Source organism: Theropithecus gelada, chromosome 4 (assembly GCF_003255815.1).
Source record: "Theropithecus gelada isolate Dixy chromosome 4, Tgel_1.0, whole genome shotgun sequence".
Classification (NCBI taxonomy): Eukaryota; Metazoa; Chordata; class Mammalia; order Primates; family Cercopithecidae; genus Theropithecus; species Theropithecus gelada.
The window spans coordinates 131175184-131190529 of NC_037671.1; the positions used below are offsets into that span (position 1 = coordinate 131175184).

At 43.5% G+C, this 15346-nt stretch overlaps 1 protein-coding gene across 1 annotated transcript in view; it reads right to left on the minus strand.

The window, feature by feature from the left end:
• The window catches only part of SLC22A3 (solute carrier family 22 member 3), a 106439-nt gene that overhangs the window by 55378 nt on the left and 35715 nt on the right, over positions 1–15346 (minus strand). Inside the window, exon 2 of the mRNA XM_025382431.1 lies at positions 351–454. Coding sequence (XP_025238216.1) covers positions 351–454 — 104 coding nt within the window. The remainder of the gene's footprint in view (positions 1–350; positions 455–15346) is intronic.

A 15346-nucleotide genomic window follows, 5' to 3' on the forward strand; every position in this document is an offset into this window, starting at 1 on the left:
AGTTGTTACTGAAGCACATCAAATTGATTGATTCTATAGTATCCAGCACAACAGTGCATCAACCCAATTATGATGTTCCTGCTTTGGAGGTCTGTATTTTCATTCCGATGCTCTCAGACCTACTGGGAACAGCCTCAGACCTTTGTGCAGTTCAAGGAATAAGGAAATGAAGTTTGAGAAGAAAAGATTTAGTCAAACCAAACAAGTGTGAATGTCATGAATGATGAAATCAAGAATTGTTTGCGAATTTAGCAAAAAGACTGTTTTAATAGTTAACAGAAAACATTTTTCTCCCCATATTAATGCATGGTGTTATAGTGACATAAAATGGCGGTTACATCGGTGTCTACCTGTCCGCTGCATAGCCTAAGGTGAATGCTCCAGTCAGGAAGCCAAGGTTCAGGATGGCTTGGGTAAGGTCCAGCATCCATGCGTTGACACAGACAAGGTCAAACTGAGAAAACAAAGAAAACACACATGGAGACATGCCGGAATGCTGATCTTCAAAACACCTTATCTTTTGTACAGATCAGTGATCTGTCAACGTTTTTGCTCATATACTCCTTAAATAAATTTTGAAAATGTATCACATGCATATGTTTACAGTAACATATAAATATTCTTTGTCAGTTTAAATAACTGTAAAGGATGTAATTTTCAGTATACTATAGATACTGATATTTAAAAATAATGTTGTTATAACGTCATTCTTTTTCTTTTTTTCTTTTTCTTTTTTTTTTTTTTTTGAGATGGAGTCTTACTCTGTCACCAGGCTGGAGTGTAGTGGAGTGATCTCTGCTTACTGCAACCTCTGCTTCTCGGGTTCAAGAGATTCTCCTGCCTCAGCCTCCTGAGTAGCTGGGACTACCGGCATGTGCCACCACGCCCATCTAATTTTTGTAGTTTTGGTAGAGATGGAGTTTTACCATGTTGGCCAGAATGGTCTCAATATCTTGACCTCATAATCTGCCCACCTCGACCTCCTAAAGTGCTGGGATTATAGGAGTGAGCCACCGTGCCTGGCCAACATCATTCTTTTTTAGTGTATTGAATAGAACAGGGGTTCCCAACCACTGAGTCACAGAGCAGTACCAGTTTGTGGCCTGTTAGGAACCGGGCCGCACAGAAGGAGGTGAGCAGCAGTGGGCCGTGAGCATTACCGCCTGAGCTCTGCCTCCTGTCAGCTCAGCAGCAGCCTTAGATTCTCAAAGGAGCACGAACCCTATTGTGAGCTGCTCATGGAATCTGGGTTGCGCACTTCTTATGAGAATCTAATGCCTGACGATCTGAGGTAGAATTGTTTCATCCTGAAACCATCTCCCCCAACACCCCTACTCCCTCCATCCATGGAATAATTCTTCCACAACACTGGTCCCTGGTGCCAAAAAGGAAGGGACGGCTGCAATAGAGTATGAATATTATAGCAATCGGACACCTGATAGCAGGTGTCCGATTGCTATAAACAGACTGTTCTTTAACAGTCTGAAATTTGACATCAATTTTTTTCTCTTTGAACTCTTATTTCCGTTTCCACAGACTTTTATTCTAATGTAATATATTTTGTGTAGAAAATGTTTTATAGGTTTTGTCGCCATACTTCTATGTACAATAAGTTACATATATAAATTGACATTTAATTTTTAAAATTTTCCTGTGGCAATAAGGCTCTAAATATTGGATTTTTTTTCTGATTGGGTTATAATTACAACTACTTTTAGACCATAATTGATAAAAAATATAAGATGTAATAAATTTTAAGAAATAATTATTATGCAGAAGTAAAATTTTGTCAGAAATGTACATCTCCATGGCCAGAAAAATGTTAAGGGAGTCTACGTTTTTCTAGTTAGGTCATGAAATTAGTGGATATATTATTTATTACTAGAATGAGTTAGGGCTCAAAATTAATTCTATTTCTGGTTTTCATTTTTATAAATTTATGGGCCAGAAGACTTTTCCGTATAAATAAATCAGTGGGAATGGAGGGAGTTTTGTTACAGAAATATTACTCAATTCTTTAACCTCCTTCTCAGCTATATGCCAAGATTCACAGTGATCTATCACCAAATTATTTTTATTTTTTTAATAGCCAGCATGTCATGTAAGTTCTCCCACAGTTCTGCTCTAAGGAAAAAAAATGGAAACCATCAGACTTACAAAAAGTTGTTTGATTAAGTCATTAGTCATTTATATTTACTTATAATTAGTCTTACATTAAGAAAGGTACTTTTCTAATACTGGAACAATATGTCCAATTGTCCCATTGTTTGATGCCCTGCAGATTTTCAAACTTCAAGTCAATGCCTCAGAGTGAGATGAGAGAGAGGCATGATTAACTTTGCCAAGTGGGAAAAGTACAATTTTGGATAGGAACCCGCGTCCTTAAGAGGGACATGTTCTTAGACAAATTTGTTATGGGAAAGAGGACAAATGTAAGTTGAGGATCTGAAAACTGGCTCCCTTAAAATTATCCAGGCCCACAATTCCTGGGATCATCTTTTCAAATCTCCAAGTGGTATGCTTACCCCAGTTTCATGCTGCAGTCTAACCACAGCATTAGACCCTAGCATGAAGAGAAAATTAATGTGGTTGGAATATGAATTGTGAGGAGTCTCATAAATACATACTCATAAGGAAAGTATCATATTTACTTATAAAGTCCAACTTCTTGCCTTGATTTTACAGCTAATGACCTGTCACCTAACATAGCTGGAAGAAATTTGGAGGCAGTAGTAGTCGGCCTCTCACAGAGTTGCTGAGATGATCGGTCGAGATGTAAGAAGTAAAGAGATTTACAGATATGCGTAATAGTTGTAATCATCATCATTTTAAAGGATTTTTATTACCAATTTTGGTTTTTCAAGGTACAAAAATTTTATTTTAAGTAAACAAGGTGATGATTATCTATCTGAAATAATTTCTCATTGGAATTAAGCAGGCAAAGAATGTACCTAAAATAAAAGTACATAAAATTTTCAGAAAGCAAACAGCGAAATCAAACTACCAGCAGAAATGCAATATTTACTTTGGAAAAGTATCAACCAGTGTCCAATATAAAAACCCAAACAGTAGAATTTACTTCATCCATCTGTACTTCAAACAGCTGAGTTAGCTAGCTTAGGGAAACAGGGGTGCTTTTTGTAGATGACATACAAGGCCTATCAAGAGCTTGCCTTTTAATACATGTATTCAGCTGCTTTTGAACTATGTGAATTAAAATGCCCCCAAAATATTCTTTAAACCCATAAAATATTCTTTAATATAATACTGATTATCTTCTTGACTGTCCCATAAAATAAATAGTCAAATAGTATTTGTCTCATATTTGATATGTAAATAAGAACTAATTTAAAATAAATCCTTCAATGATTAAAGTGCAGCGATAACACAACATTTTCTAAAGCTCATGATGGGCATCTGGGCCAGATACTGCCTGCCCTTCTGTGCTGTCTTCTGTACCTCAGGGGACTACATCTCTCCGATTCCTTTACTGGCAGAGTTCTGTGTAGGCTGCACCAGTAGGGAGCTAGTGCGAGATCAGAAGGTAGGAGGGAGGTAGTGGACATTCTGCTTCTGGTTGTGGCAGCAGCTCCAGCTCCAATACTGACAGTGGTGGCTGTGGGAGTCAGCCAGGGCCCCACGTGCCTGGCCACATGGGGGCAAAGAGATATTGTCCCACAGGTGCCAGCTTTGTAATGGCCATCCAGCAGGGCAGGGACTGACCACCAAGACACTGCAGGAACTGTCCTTCCCGACCTCTGTCCTCTCCTTCTTCTCCAGCTCTTCCAAAACAGCTCAAATCCTAACCCTTTTATTAAATTCCTCTCTGGTTAAAATACCTAGCCTAGTTTCTGTTGTTTTGGTTTTTTTGGTTATTGTTTTCTTGTTTTTTTGAGATGGAGTCTTGCTCTGTTGCCCAGGCTGGAGTGCAGTGGCGTGATCTCGGCTCACTGCAAGCTCCGCCTCCCAAGTTCATGCCATTCTCCTGCCTCAGCCTCCCGAGTAGCTGGTACTACAGGTGCCCACCACCACGCCCAGCTAATTTTTTTGTATTTTTTAATAGAGACGGGGTTTCACTGTGTTAGCCAGGATAGTCTCAATCTCCTGACCTCGTGATCTGCCCGCCTCGGCCTCCCATAGTGGCCTGGTTTCTGTTTTTGTGACTGGGATCTTGCCATCTTTCAGAAGTAGAAAATAAAACAACAAACAAAGTATGTGTTGCTAAAGTAATGCACACACATCCACACACGCTTGTGTTTCCTGTACAGGGAATTGCAGGCCCAAGGATTGAAGGGCTTGGTGTTGACTCTTGCTCATAGAGTCAGGGAACAGACCTCTGCCTCTAGGGTCTGACGCTTCCTAATCAGCTCTCAGCGTGCTGCCTGCCTGCTGATGCAACAGCCCTGGGCCTGTGATGTGTCTTTCGTGTTTAAAGAGAGGTTAGCGGGCACCAAAGCCATGAGCTTCACAGGCTAAGTCCTTCTTTCTGATATAAAGTACTAAAAGCTTGTTGTAGTTCCTAGGGAGACCTAAAACCCACCTCTTGTCAGTGGGAGATCATTGTGAATCACCAACAATTTACTTAAGTCTGAATCAAAGGTGCACATTTATGTCCTTCTCCTAAGGCAATCTATGTGGAACAACTGAGGCATCTCCTATTTTTTTTCAAAGTATACACATGCAAAAACATTAAGTAATTTTAAATGTTCATAAATCCATGTGTACCCATTCTGTTACTTATTAATCTTCAAAGTCACTTTTACACAAAGAAAATAATGCCTTTTGGCATGAGCAGAAAGTCAGTCTGATAAAAGACTCAAACAACTGTTCCCATAATGTAAGGATTACATTGCTTCGTTTTGCAGAAAGCCTGAGTAACTGTAGCCAAATGAGAAACTTTTGAAGGGTTTCCAAGTGAGGGTTTTTCTTAGCTTTTTTCGTTGTTAAAATCCAAATAGACATTATGTTAATTTGAGTTGTAATGATGAAATACTGGGACAAGTAATTGTTAGATATATGCTAAAGTTGTAATTTCTAAATTATCCTTAAAACAAGAGCAACAAAACATCTCCCATTTACAAAGGTCAAAAGTAAGAAGTAAGGGAGAAAATAATGCAAGTATTCGAAAGGCTTAGAAACTCAGGAGAGGGGCCTCATTTGCTCCTTGGACCATAGGGAATGGATCCAGGTGGCCATCAGTTGGATTTTTCCACTGGGGTCTAGGTTAGCCCTCTTTGACAAATTCTCACTTAAGAGATTCTAAGGTTAGACAATAGCACAGTATTTTACTTTAGTTATGAGCCATGAGAAATAGCACTCATTTGCGATGTGCATTGTTCTAGGAGGAGGAAGTCTCTGAAGTCAAATTACAATATCTATGTGCTTCTGTTTTAATTTTCTAGGGATGAGTTGTCAATGGAACCTTTCCTAATCAGCTCTTAGCTTGAAATCAGGAGTCATTAACGTCTTCATTCATGTTAAAAATAATAATAATAATAATCATCATCATCATCATCATCATCATCGTCACTGACACTGACAGGTGTGGTGTGCTCCTGGCTACATTTTGCATCGGCCAAAACAATGACATGTAGACCTCCATGGGCAACTTCCATTTTTAACCAACCACATAGTATCATAACAGAGCCTAATAATGGCTAAAAATTATAGCAATCATAAATAATAATTTAGTTTGGGTTTCCATGAGGAAAAAGGATGTCGTTATTAATTCAAGTCACCATGAAAAAATTTTAACATGATCTGATGGCATTATTTGGGCACTTTCATTTAATATCAAAAAGTTAACTCTTCTTATACTGCAGGTATAAAAAGTAATCATCAGGTATGTTGGAGATCACCCCAATCTGGTTTGCCTGGCATTATGCCGACAAGGCTGGGAGGAACACCAGTGATGTGCACACCTTGTTTCTGCCCGTGGGAGGAACTTGTTATATAGTTTGGGAGCCAAGGTCAATTTATGTGAAGCAAATGTAGAGCGGCTGAGATCTAAACAGAATGGAATCCACTAAATGTAAGAGAACCTCAGACAAAGAAATGGCCCGTGGCGGCAAGAGCAGCTGGAGACTTGAAGAAGGTGGGACCAGAGCAGGTCCCACAATGAGCTGGATTTAGACAGAAATCAAAGGGAAAAGAAGGGCACTGAAGACAGGATGAGGAGCAGACCTAGGCACAGAGACAGAAACGTGGGTGCCAACAAGGTTGTGCCTGGCACGTGGCTGGGAAGTACAGCGTTTTAAGCTGGGCAGCCACTTCTCCCCATCCTACCTTTGATGGGGAAGGGAGTGTGGGTCCAGGGCCAAGACAGGAAACCAGGGGATCTGCAATGATTGTCCAGAATAGGGAGATTTAGTTTAATGCAGAGAGGCGTCATTATGAGATACAAGCTCTTAGATCCTCACTTGTCATAGAAGCTGTTCTCTAAGGTTCATAACTACCAGGCTTTACTGTAGGTTAGGCAGCTAAGCTTCGAAATAGGATGGAGCGAAGTCTTCTAAATGCATCGCTTTTTGTCTAAACTTGTGAAACTGGGAGTCATGAAAGTATTAAATCTGTTTGAATAATAATTCCTGCCATTTATTAACTTCTGCCCTTGGTGACTCATCCTCAGGTTGTACAAGATATGTATCTTGTGATACGTCAGCCCCTCTCTGTCCAGGCTGTTTTATTTCTTTGTAGTGAAGGCTTGCAGTTACGCATCTTAAAATGTTTACGATTTCTCTAAATAACTGAGACTGTCTAAAGATGAGAAGAAGATGAAAGTTTCTAAATATGTGCAGGGTCCTCCTGGCAAAGATGAATCCCAGTTCTGGAGCCAGACAGCCTGGATGTCTTGACTTGGCTGCTCCCAGCTCTGTGTCCTCTGGCGATTTTCCAACATTGTTGACCCTTGTGTTCCTATCTGTAAGACGAAGAGCTGGAATGAAGAGTCATTGGTATAATATATATAAAGTACTCAGCCCGGTGCCTGAGACATAGTAACTGTCCAACAAATGTTACCAATTGCATTATAATCAGTGATGTAATACTGATGATAATAAACAATATATATATAGAATTACTTGAGGTAAATGAAAAAATGCCTGAGCCCAACTCCAGTCCAATTAAATAGGATCTAGTCTAATATGCAGTTGATATAGAGGTTATCAACTATTTACCTGCTGGAAGATAGTCAATTTCAGTATATTTTGTTGGATTAGTGTCCCCGCCCCAACACCCTACATTTTAAGTCTGCCTGAAACCTCAGACTTTGACTTTTGGAAATAGGGTCTTTGCAGATGTAATGAGTTAAGATGAAATATTGCTGCATCAGAGCAGGCCCTAGTCCAATGACAGGTATGCTTTGAAGAAGAGAAAACAGAGACACAGCCACATACAAGAACAAGGTCATATGAAGCCAGAGACAGAGATTGGGGTGATGCATCTACCAGCCAAAGAGTGCCAAGGACTGGCAGCGGTGCTGGAGCCAGGAGAGAGGCATGGAGCAGACCCTCTCCTAGAGCCCAAGAGACAGCATGGTCCTGTGCACATCTTTACTTTGGACTTCTAGCCTCCAGAACCAGGAGTGAATGCATTTCTATTTTCTGAAACCACTCAGTTTCTAGTATGTTGTTTCATGAGCCTTAGGAAACTAATACTCCTATCAGTTGCACATAAAACAAAGCGTTAGTAAAACAACAAAGAAGATAGCTCTCTCTTCTGCGTCCTCCCTCCTTGTAATTCAAAGATGAGCTTTGTGCTGGATCCTGGTCCAAGCAGCTGCATCTTCCTGGTGGCTCACTCATCTCATTCCTCAGTTGCAGCCCCCTGGAGAGAGTGCACGTCCTTTTCCCACCTCTCAGGTGTCAGCATGAACCTGCAAGATACTGGCTTCCCAAGCAGAGAGGACCTGACAGCCTAGCCATGATGGGAGCTGCTGTCTCTCAGGACAGACTCTGACCAGTAAAAGGTGGAACACAGGAGAAGAGGGAGCCCAACCCCCTCCATGGCTGCTCTGAGACACAGATGCTCCACTAGGCTTTGCAGAGCTCCCTGGGGAATGAGGCCAGTGCCTTGGCTTTGGAGCTGTGGCTGGCTTGGGGTTCCTCGCTCTGAATTGCTCTCCCTCCTTCCTGCCGCTCTTCCTTTCCCCGCTCTTCCTTCCCTGGGACGGCAGCCCTTGATCAAGAATTAATATATAAGCTTTTGCCCCAGGCTCCAATTTTTAGGCCACTCAGGCTAAGGAGTGCTTAACAAGTGGATCACAGCCATCTGAATAGGGCTACTATATTTTAAATTCATGCCTCCACATTTTGGAGGAGTCTGTTTAAAAAAGTACACATTATAAGTGGTGATTAATTAGTTCTAAATTTATCAAAGGCACAAATACTTGGCACTTGTAGCTACCGTTTTTCGTGAGTCACCACATTGATTTAATATAATTCCATCCAAAAGGATGAGACCCACACACACTCCCACCGAAAGCCAGCCACATTAGACTTCACTGTACCGACTCCGCCCCATCCCTGCTGGAGCCGGTGCTGACCAGGTTCAACACAGTCTCCAAGGCTGTCAGTCCAACCAGCAGGTCCTGCCGCCTGGATGGGTTTTGTTGCTCTCAGCACTGCAGCCACAAACCTGGCACTACCAGGGTTTCCCTTCCACAGAGACAGAACAGTGCTAAGCCAGGGCATGAGTTAAGAGCTGAAATTGCAGCCTCGCTCTGACCATCTGGGTGTAGTATCATCAACACTGGAAGTGCAAATGGCCAACAAGGGACCAGTCTCTGACCCGCTCTACCCATGGGCTATGAGGAGAGAAGTGTCATGGAGTCAAGTGGACATGCCATGGCTGCACATCAGGGCACAGTGACAGTTGCCTGACACCACTTACTTCCTCCAGTGGCAGTGGCAGGACTGAATTTTGGAGAATCACCCTCCCCATTGTGAGCAAGAACAGAGCCCTGTCAGTTAAGGTGCTTGGTCATCCTTTGCCATGGCCTCCCACATGGCCATGTTGGGTTATTCCAAGGACTGGCTGACAGAATTGATGTTTTCCTGCTTGGCACTTGGTAGAGTCTCCATAAATATTTGTTCATTGATTGACTCAGTCAGTTGGATATTCCAAGGAACTGGCACAAGATTGACATTAAATACAAGACAAACAAATGGCTCATGATTAAGGGCCAATTCTATGGAAAAATCAGGTCACACAACATTTTAATCAAGTGAGATGGTCAGCCTTCTATATGAGACATTTCATCACGTCATCTGACCGTGAGTGTTCTGGAAAGATAACTAAATCGGATGCTCTAGCCAGTGACTATCTAATATATTCACCTCTTTGGGAGCCCAAGAGGAGAGTCTTCCCCTTGACTTCTCTCCTTGGTTTGGGGGTAACTGACAGCCAGTGCCCTGCAGCTCCAGTTGTCTGGATTCTTACATTTCCTAACGCAGGTCTCGTACCTGCCCAAGCAGGCTGTGACTTAGCAGCTGATGCACAGTGCAACTTTGGGGTAATCATTTCTCTGTTCCTTTGCTCTCTAATAAAGAACCACAATCAGGTAACGTCTCTATTTTCATCATACTTATTCTTGTTGCGGATAATTGCTGTTAGCTTCTTAAGCTGATTCTTGTAAAGTTTATTTCTAAGAAAATAAAGATAATGAATAAGGTGGTGTCTAGAACAGCCCCAAAGAGGAAAATGACTAAATTCAGAAGCACAATGTAGACAGGCAACTTAATGGGGACTGCATTCACAGTAAGAGGCATTTCTATGAGCATTTTACAGAAATTTTTTTAATATAAAATAAGCAGTTAAAATAGAGATTGAGAAACGAACAGCAACTTAGTAAATCATTATTTTCAAAAGGAGAGCTCATGACTTAACACAGTGTTCTCAAAGTATGGTCCCTGGTCCAGTAGCAGCAGCATCATCTGGTAACTTACCAGAAATGCAAATTCTTGGGATCCACCTCGGACACACTGAGTCAAAATTTCTAGTGGTGGGTCCCAGAAATCTGTGTTTGAATATATTTCTCCAGGGGATTCTGATGCACACTCAAGTTTGAGAACCACAACATAATATATTGTTTGCATTTTTTTTTTCAAATTGTACACTCTGACATGTGTTGCTGGTCACCTTCTAGGAAGCCAAAGAATATGACTGCATGCATGGGCATGGTAGACAAACTTAGTGCATCTGTTTTCTATTGCTATATAACAAATTACCACCAACTTAGTGGCTTAGAATAACGCATATTCATGATCACACAGTGGTGTAGGTCAGAAGGTTGGTGGGGCTCGGCTGTTCTCCCTGTTAGTGTCTCCCACGCAAGGTGTCAGGGGCAGGCTGAACTCCATCTGCAGGCTCTGGGGAGGAATCTGCCTCCAGCTTATCCGGGGCATTCACAGAATCCCAGTCCTTGTGGTTGTGGGACCGATACCCCCAATTTCCTGCTGGCTGGAGGCTGGGAGTATAGAAACATGCCGATAATAAAAGGAATTAGAATTCATTTCCAGATTATAATCCAGGTAATAGACATTATCTCCAGGACAAGGATGAAATGTACATGCTATTCTGGGAAGCTATTAGCTGAGCACATTTCTGGATTTTTATTTGGTTTTCTTGACTAGTTTTTACCTTGGAAAATACTGACAGCATTTCTGAAGATACGCGATCCAAAGTCTGATGAGGCTGGCAAAGAGTCGGAGAAGTCTAAGGCAGCATTTCCTAAGGTGACACCTATAAACACTACTTCCATGAGGACTCCAAAAACATGAGTGGAGTCCATCATACATTAGCAAAATGTCCAGAACAGCCCTTCTGCATGCAGACATTCCAATACATTGGCATTTTAAGGTTCTGACAAGTCCTGTAGCAAAGAAATCTTTTTGCCTAAGCTGATATTGTGTCTACACGTGGGAGCCCCTCTTGCTGTGGGGCATTGGAAGTACTGCTCATGAGTGTGGCGGTGGTAACTGTAAAGCCAGAAGCAGGCTTTGGGAGAAAAGCTGGGGATCAGACTCCTGCTCACTTACAGGCAGTGAGAAGAGTTTATCTTCTGCCTCCTCCCATCTGTCCGATGCTCCTCCCCTACCACTCTTTCTTCACTCATTTGCTTTCCTCTGCCAACCTGACACCTACAGAAGGCGAAGTTGGGCTGGGCCTGTTTATGCATCTACCCAGGTTTTCCTGGCTCCACACGCCCCTGGCCTTGGCAACTTGCTGTGTGGGTGCCCAGGCAGTTGCCACCAAAGTCTGTGTCCTGACCTGTCAGCTGTCTGTCTTCCCCAGAGGTAAGAACTGGGCCTGGGCATGGCTGCCTTGATGCCACGTGCAGGAGGCACAGCAGCTCCAATGCCAGGTTGTATCCATCCTGCAGGACCCCTCCTGCAGTGCTTGGAGCAGGGATCTGGCTGTCCTGGTGGCTGCATGACCATGAGGTGGCCAGGCAGCCTGGGAAGTGTGCAGTGTGACCATTAAGATGAGAAACAGGAAGGAGCCAGGAGGTCCTTTCCAGATGCGTTACTCTGTCCATCCTCTTCACAGACTCCAGTCCCATGAGAGGCTCCAAAGCAACAACAACAATGACACCATGGCTTGGGTAAGTGCTGTGCGTGCCTGCCGACCTGTGCCCTTCTTGGAGGGCAGGTGTCCTGGCTCTGCCAGCCCTTGGAAGCCCTCTGTGCTGCTGGGTGGCAGCAGCTGCTCTGTGCATGGGATCTGGAAGGCTCTGTGGGGACCCCATCTGTCCATGTTCCTGCTCACTCTGCCCCACTCCCCTTCCCTCACTCTGCCCGCCTGGGCCTATACTTCCCCTTCCCACAGCAACCTAGCAGAAGCTTTGCTTCTCCATGTGTTTTCTGGCAAATCCGGGCTATGAAAAGATACAGGCAAACTTTATAAGATTTTCTCAGAATAAGGACAAAAGACTTAAGGATTATCTCACTCCAAGAGATACCCTAAACACCAAGAACTGCACTTGAAGAATGCAGTTGGGGATAAAGCCACAAATACCCTGCAGTGCCACAACCTTTCTTCTTCAAATATTCCCTTCTATTTCCTCTTCCCTCGCCTAACTATGGAGGGGAAAGGGAAGGCTTCAGAAAACAGAAAAGACAGGCTGGAAAACAGAGAGTGAGACATACGGGCAGAAGTGTAAGGAGCTAGAGGCAAAAGCAAAAGCCCCAAAGGCAGCAAGACTCCCAGAGGCTCCTTCAGGTGCACAGGTGCACAGGCCATGTCCTGCTCTGCAGGAGGTGCAGGTGGAAAAAAGCCACACCACTGACAGTCCACATTCATCTCCAGGGGCCTGGGTTCAAAGCGTTGAGAGACACTGCTATGCACATTAACAAAATAAGCCGTAAGAAATAGACCTTGGCTTCCAATTCCTAAAGGTCACTGAGTCACAGATTTATGGATTCCTGTCTCTCCCCATTCCAACTGAAAGATACATTAACACAAATTCCAAGCCACAGATAGAAACTAGAGAAAGGTCAGGCCCACAGACCCAATAGTTGGGGAAGTTTTGACAGAGAGCAGAGCAGGCAGGAGCCATGTCATCTGTCCCAGGCAAGGGAGCCTGCGAGGGAGGTGAACAAGGATTTATGGCTCCCTTTTTCTGTTCCCCTTCACTAACAGCTTCTGCACTGGCTGCAAGGCAGAGGAAGGCTGCAGGGAGGATTCTGGGATCCAGTTGTGCAGGAGCCCATGGGTCCAGCTGCCCACAGTAGGGCCGAGGAAGCTTGCCCTGGGTGCAGGTGTGTGTTGAGGGACTGGAGGCCACGGGGCAGGCAGTACAGAGGTCAGTTGCTGAGCACCTGAAGGGAGGGCTTACCTCCTTCCCTAACTGTCTTGTTCAGCCCCATCAAACTCTCACAAGGAAGAGTGGCCAGAGCTCCTGAACCCATGGTATCTCCCGCTGAGCTCCGCCAACCGGAAAAAAATACAGTGACTGGGAAGCGAAAGAATTGAACAAGGCACTGTGTCTCCCATGACAGAATGCAGTGCACCTACTACACCGAACAAACTCTGTCCATCTACAAGTATGAGGAGAAGATGCCGGCCAGACAGGGCAGCAGGCTCAGCACGATTCTTCAGAACAGCAGAACTGGAGAAAATGATTCCATGCACAACAGTACGCAAGAAACAAGATGTAACTAAAAACCTGAATTCATACTTTCAGTGAGACACAAGAGTCTGTTGCATTGATAAAATGAGAGATTTAATCATGAAAAAGGAGCATCCTGCACCAAGGAATCATTGGAGATGAAAATTATAACTGCTGAACTTAAGAACACTGGGAGGCAGGGAACTGCACACCGGCGGCTGGAGGAGAATGAGCGGGACCCGGAGCGCTGGTTTGATAAATGCACCAGGAACCTGAGAGCACAAGCCACAGAGGAGGAGCCTGCGAGACAAGAAGAGGAGCCCAGAGAAAGGCCACTGTGTGCAGCCTGCTTTCCCTGCACGGGAAAGAGGGGAGAGAGACATGATGAGGCACACAGATAAAGTCCACCATGTGGAGATGGCTTCCCCTGGGTGGGAAAGAGGAGAGCAGAGACACAATGAGGTCCGCAGAGAAATTCTGAGGGTAGAAGGCAGGTGGGAGTCGAGCAGCAGGTCGTGGAGGGAAGACTTAGATCCCCTTCCCACCCAGCCTCCCAGACCGCTGGGGCTGCTTAGGGGAACCAGAGATCTAGGAACCTGGATGCTCCTCTTAAAGCTTGCACGATTCTCTTCTGTTCAGCCCACTGGCACCCCTGGCTTAGAAACACCTGAGTCTTTCCTGGTTTCTAAGCTGCGAGTTGCCCCTCCCCAAATGCTCCTGTCTCCCGCCTTCCTCACCCTTAGTGTGAGATTCCAGTTTCTCTGCTGAACTAAGCCAATTATTGTCTATATTTATTGATATGGACAGATGTCATATCAATAATTTTTACATTCTGAGTAAAAATTAAAATCAGATTATGAAACTGGGAATATGATTCCATTGGTGTAAAACACCCTGAATTTATGTATATACAATCATCCTCAGGAGATGACCATAATCTGGGGATTCGTTCTAGGACCCTCCTTGGATACCAAAATCCACAGTTTAAATCCCTGATACAAAATTATGTAGTATTTGGGCCAGGCATGGTGGGTCACACCTGTAATCCCAGCACTTTGGGAGGCCAAAGTGGGCAGATCACCCAAGGTCAGGAGTTTGAGACCAGCCTAACCAAGGTGGGAAAACTCCGTCTCTACTAAAAATACAAGAATTAGCTGGTCCTGGTGGTGTGTGCCTGTAATCCCAGCCACTCAGGAGGCTGAGGCAGGAGAATTGCTTGAACCCAGGAGGCAGAGAATGTAGTGAGCTCAGATGGCACCACTGCACTCCAGCCTGGGCGACAGAGCGAGACTCCATCCCCCCCACCAAAACTGATGTAGTATTTGCATATAACCTATGAATATCCTTCCATGCACTTTAAATTATCTCTAGATTATTTATAATACCTAATACAACATAGCTATGTTTATAGTTGTTGTATTGGTTTTTATTTATATTATTTTTATTATGTTATTTTTATTGTTTTTTAAAACATATGTTCTATTCCATGGTTGGATAAATCTGTGGATGCAGACTCTGTGGATAAGGAGGGCAGACTGGACACTGAAATGTCAGAAGAGGACACCTATTAAACTGATCTAAAGTTCTGAGTGATTGGATGATTGGTGAGTTTGTTTTCATATTTGCATTTTATCCATTTCTTTTTGTATTGAGTGTGTTTTATTTTTGTGTAGTTTTACAAAAATATAAAACTATATTCACTTTGGAAAAAAAGAAATTCTATATATAGAATATAAAGTCACACATTAGGAGGGTGGGGAAGGAGTTTTCATTGAGGGAAATAAAGTGTAGTGAGCATAGCAAGAGGAAAGGGGGAAGGGTCCCCCAGGGTCAGATGCAATATCTATCAGAGGCTGATTTGGTGTCCAATGGAGTGGGGTGCTCTTTCTGACAACTATATTTGAAGTAGTTATTAGTGGGAATTGGGATAAGTTGAGTGGGGTGGGCAGATTGCCTTTAAAAGTCTTTCAAATGATATTTGGTTTCACTTGAAACTTAGAAAATAATTTAAAATGTGAAAACACTGAGGTTAACCAAGAACCTCTCTCTAGGTACAGTTAATTCTGTATGGCCTAAGGCAAGTTCGCTCATACAGCTGACAAATCCAGTTGTGTACATGAGTGTTCCTGGCATAGTGCAGCCCTAATTCACTGCTATTCCCTCATGACTTGAAGCCTAATGCACAGGCAGAGCTTGGATTTTGTGTGCTGAACTCCTTGATAGTGGTTTTTTGTGGGT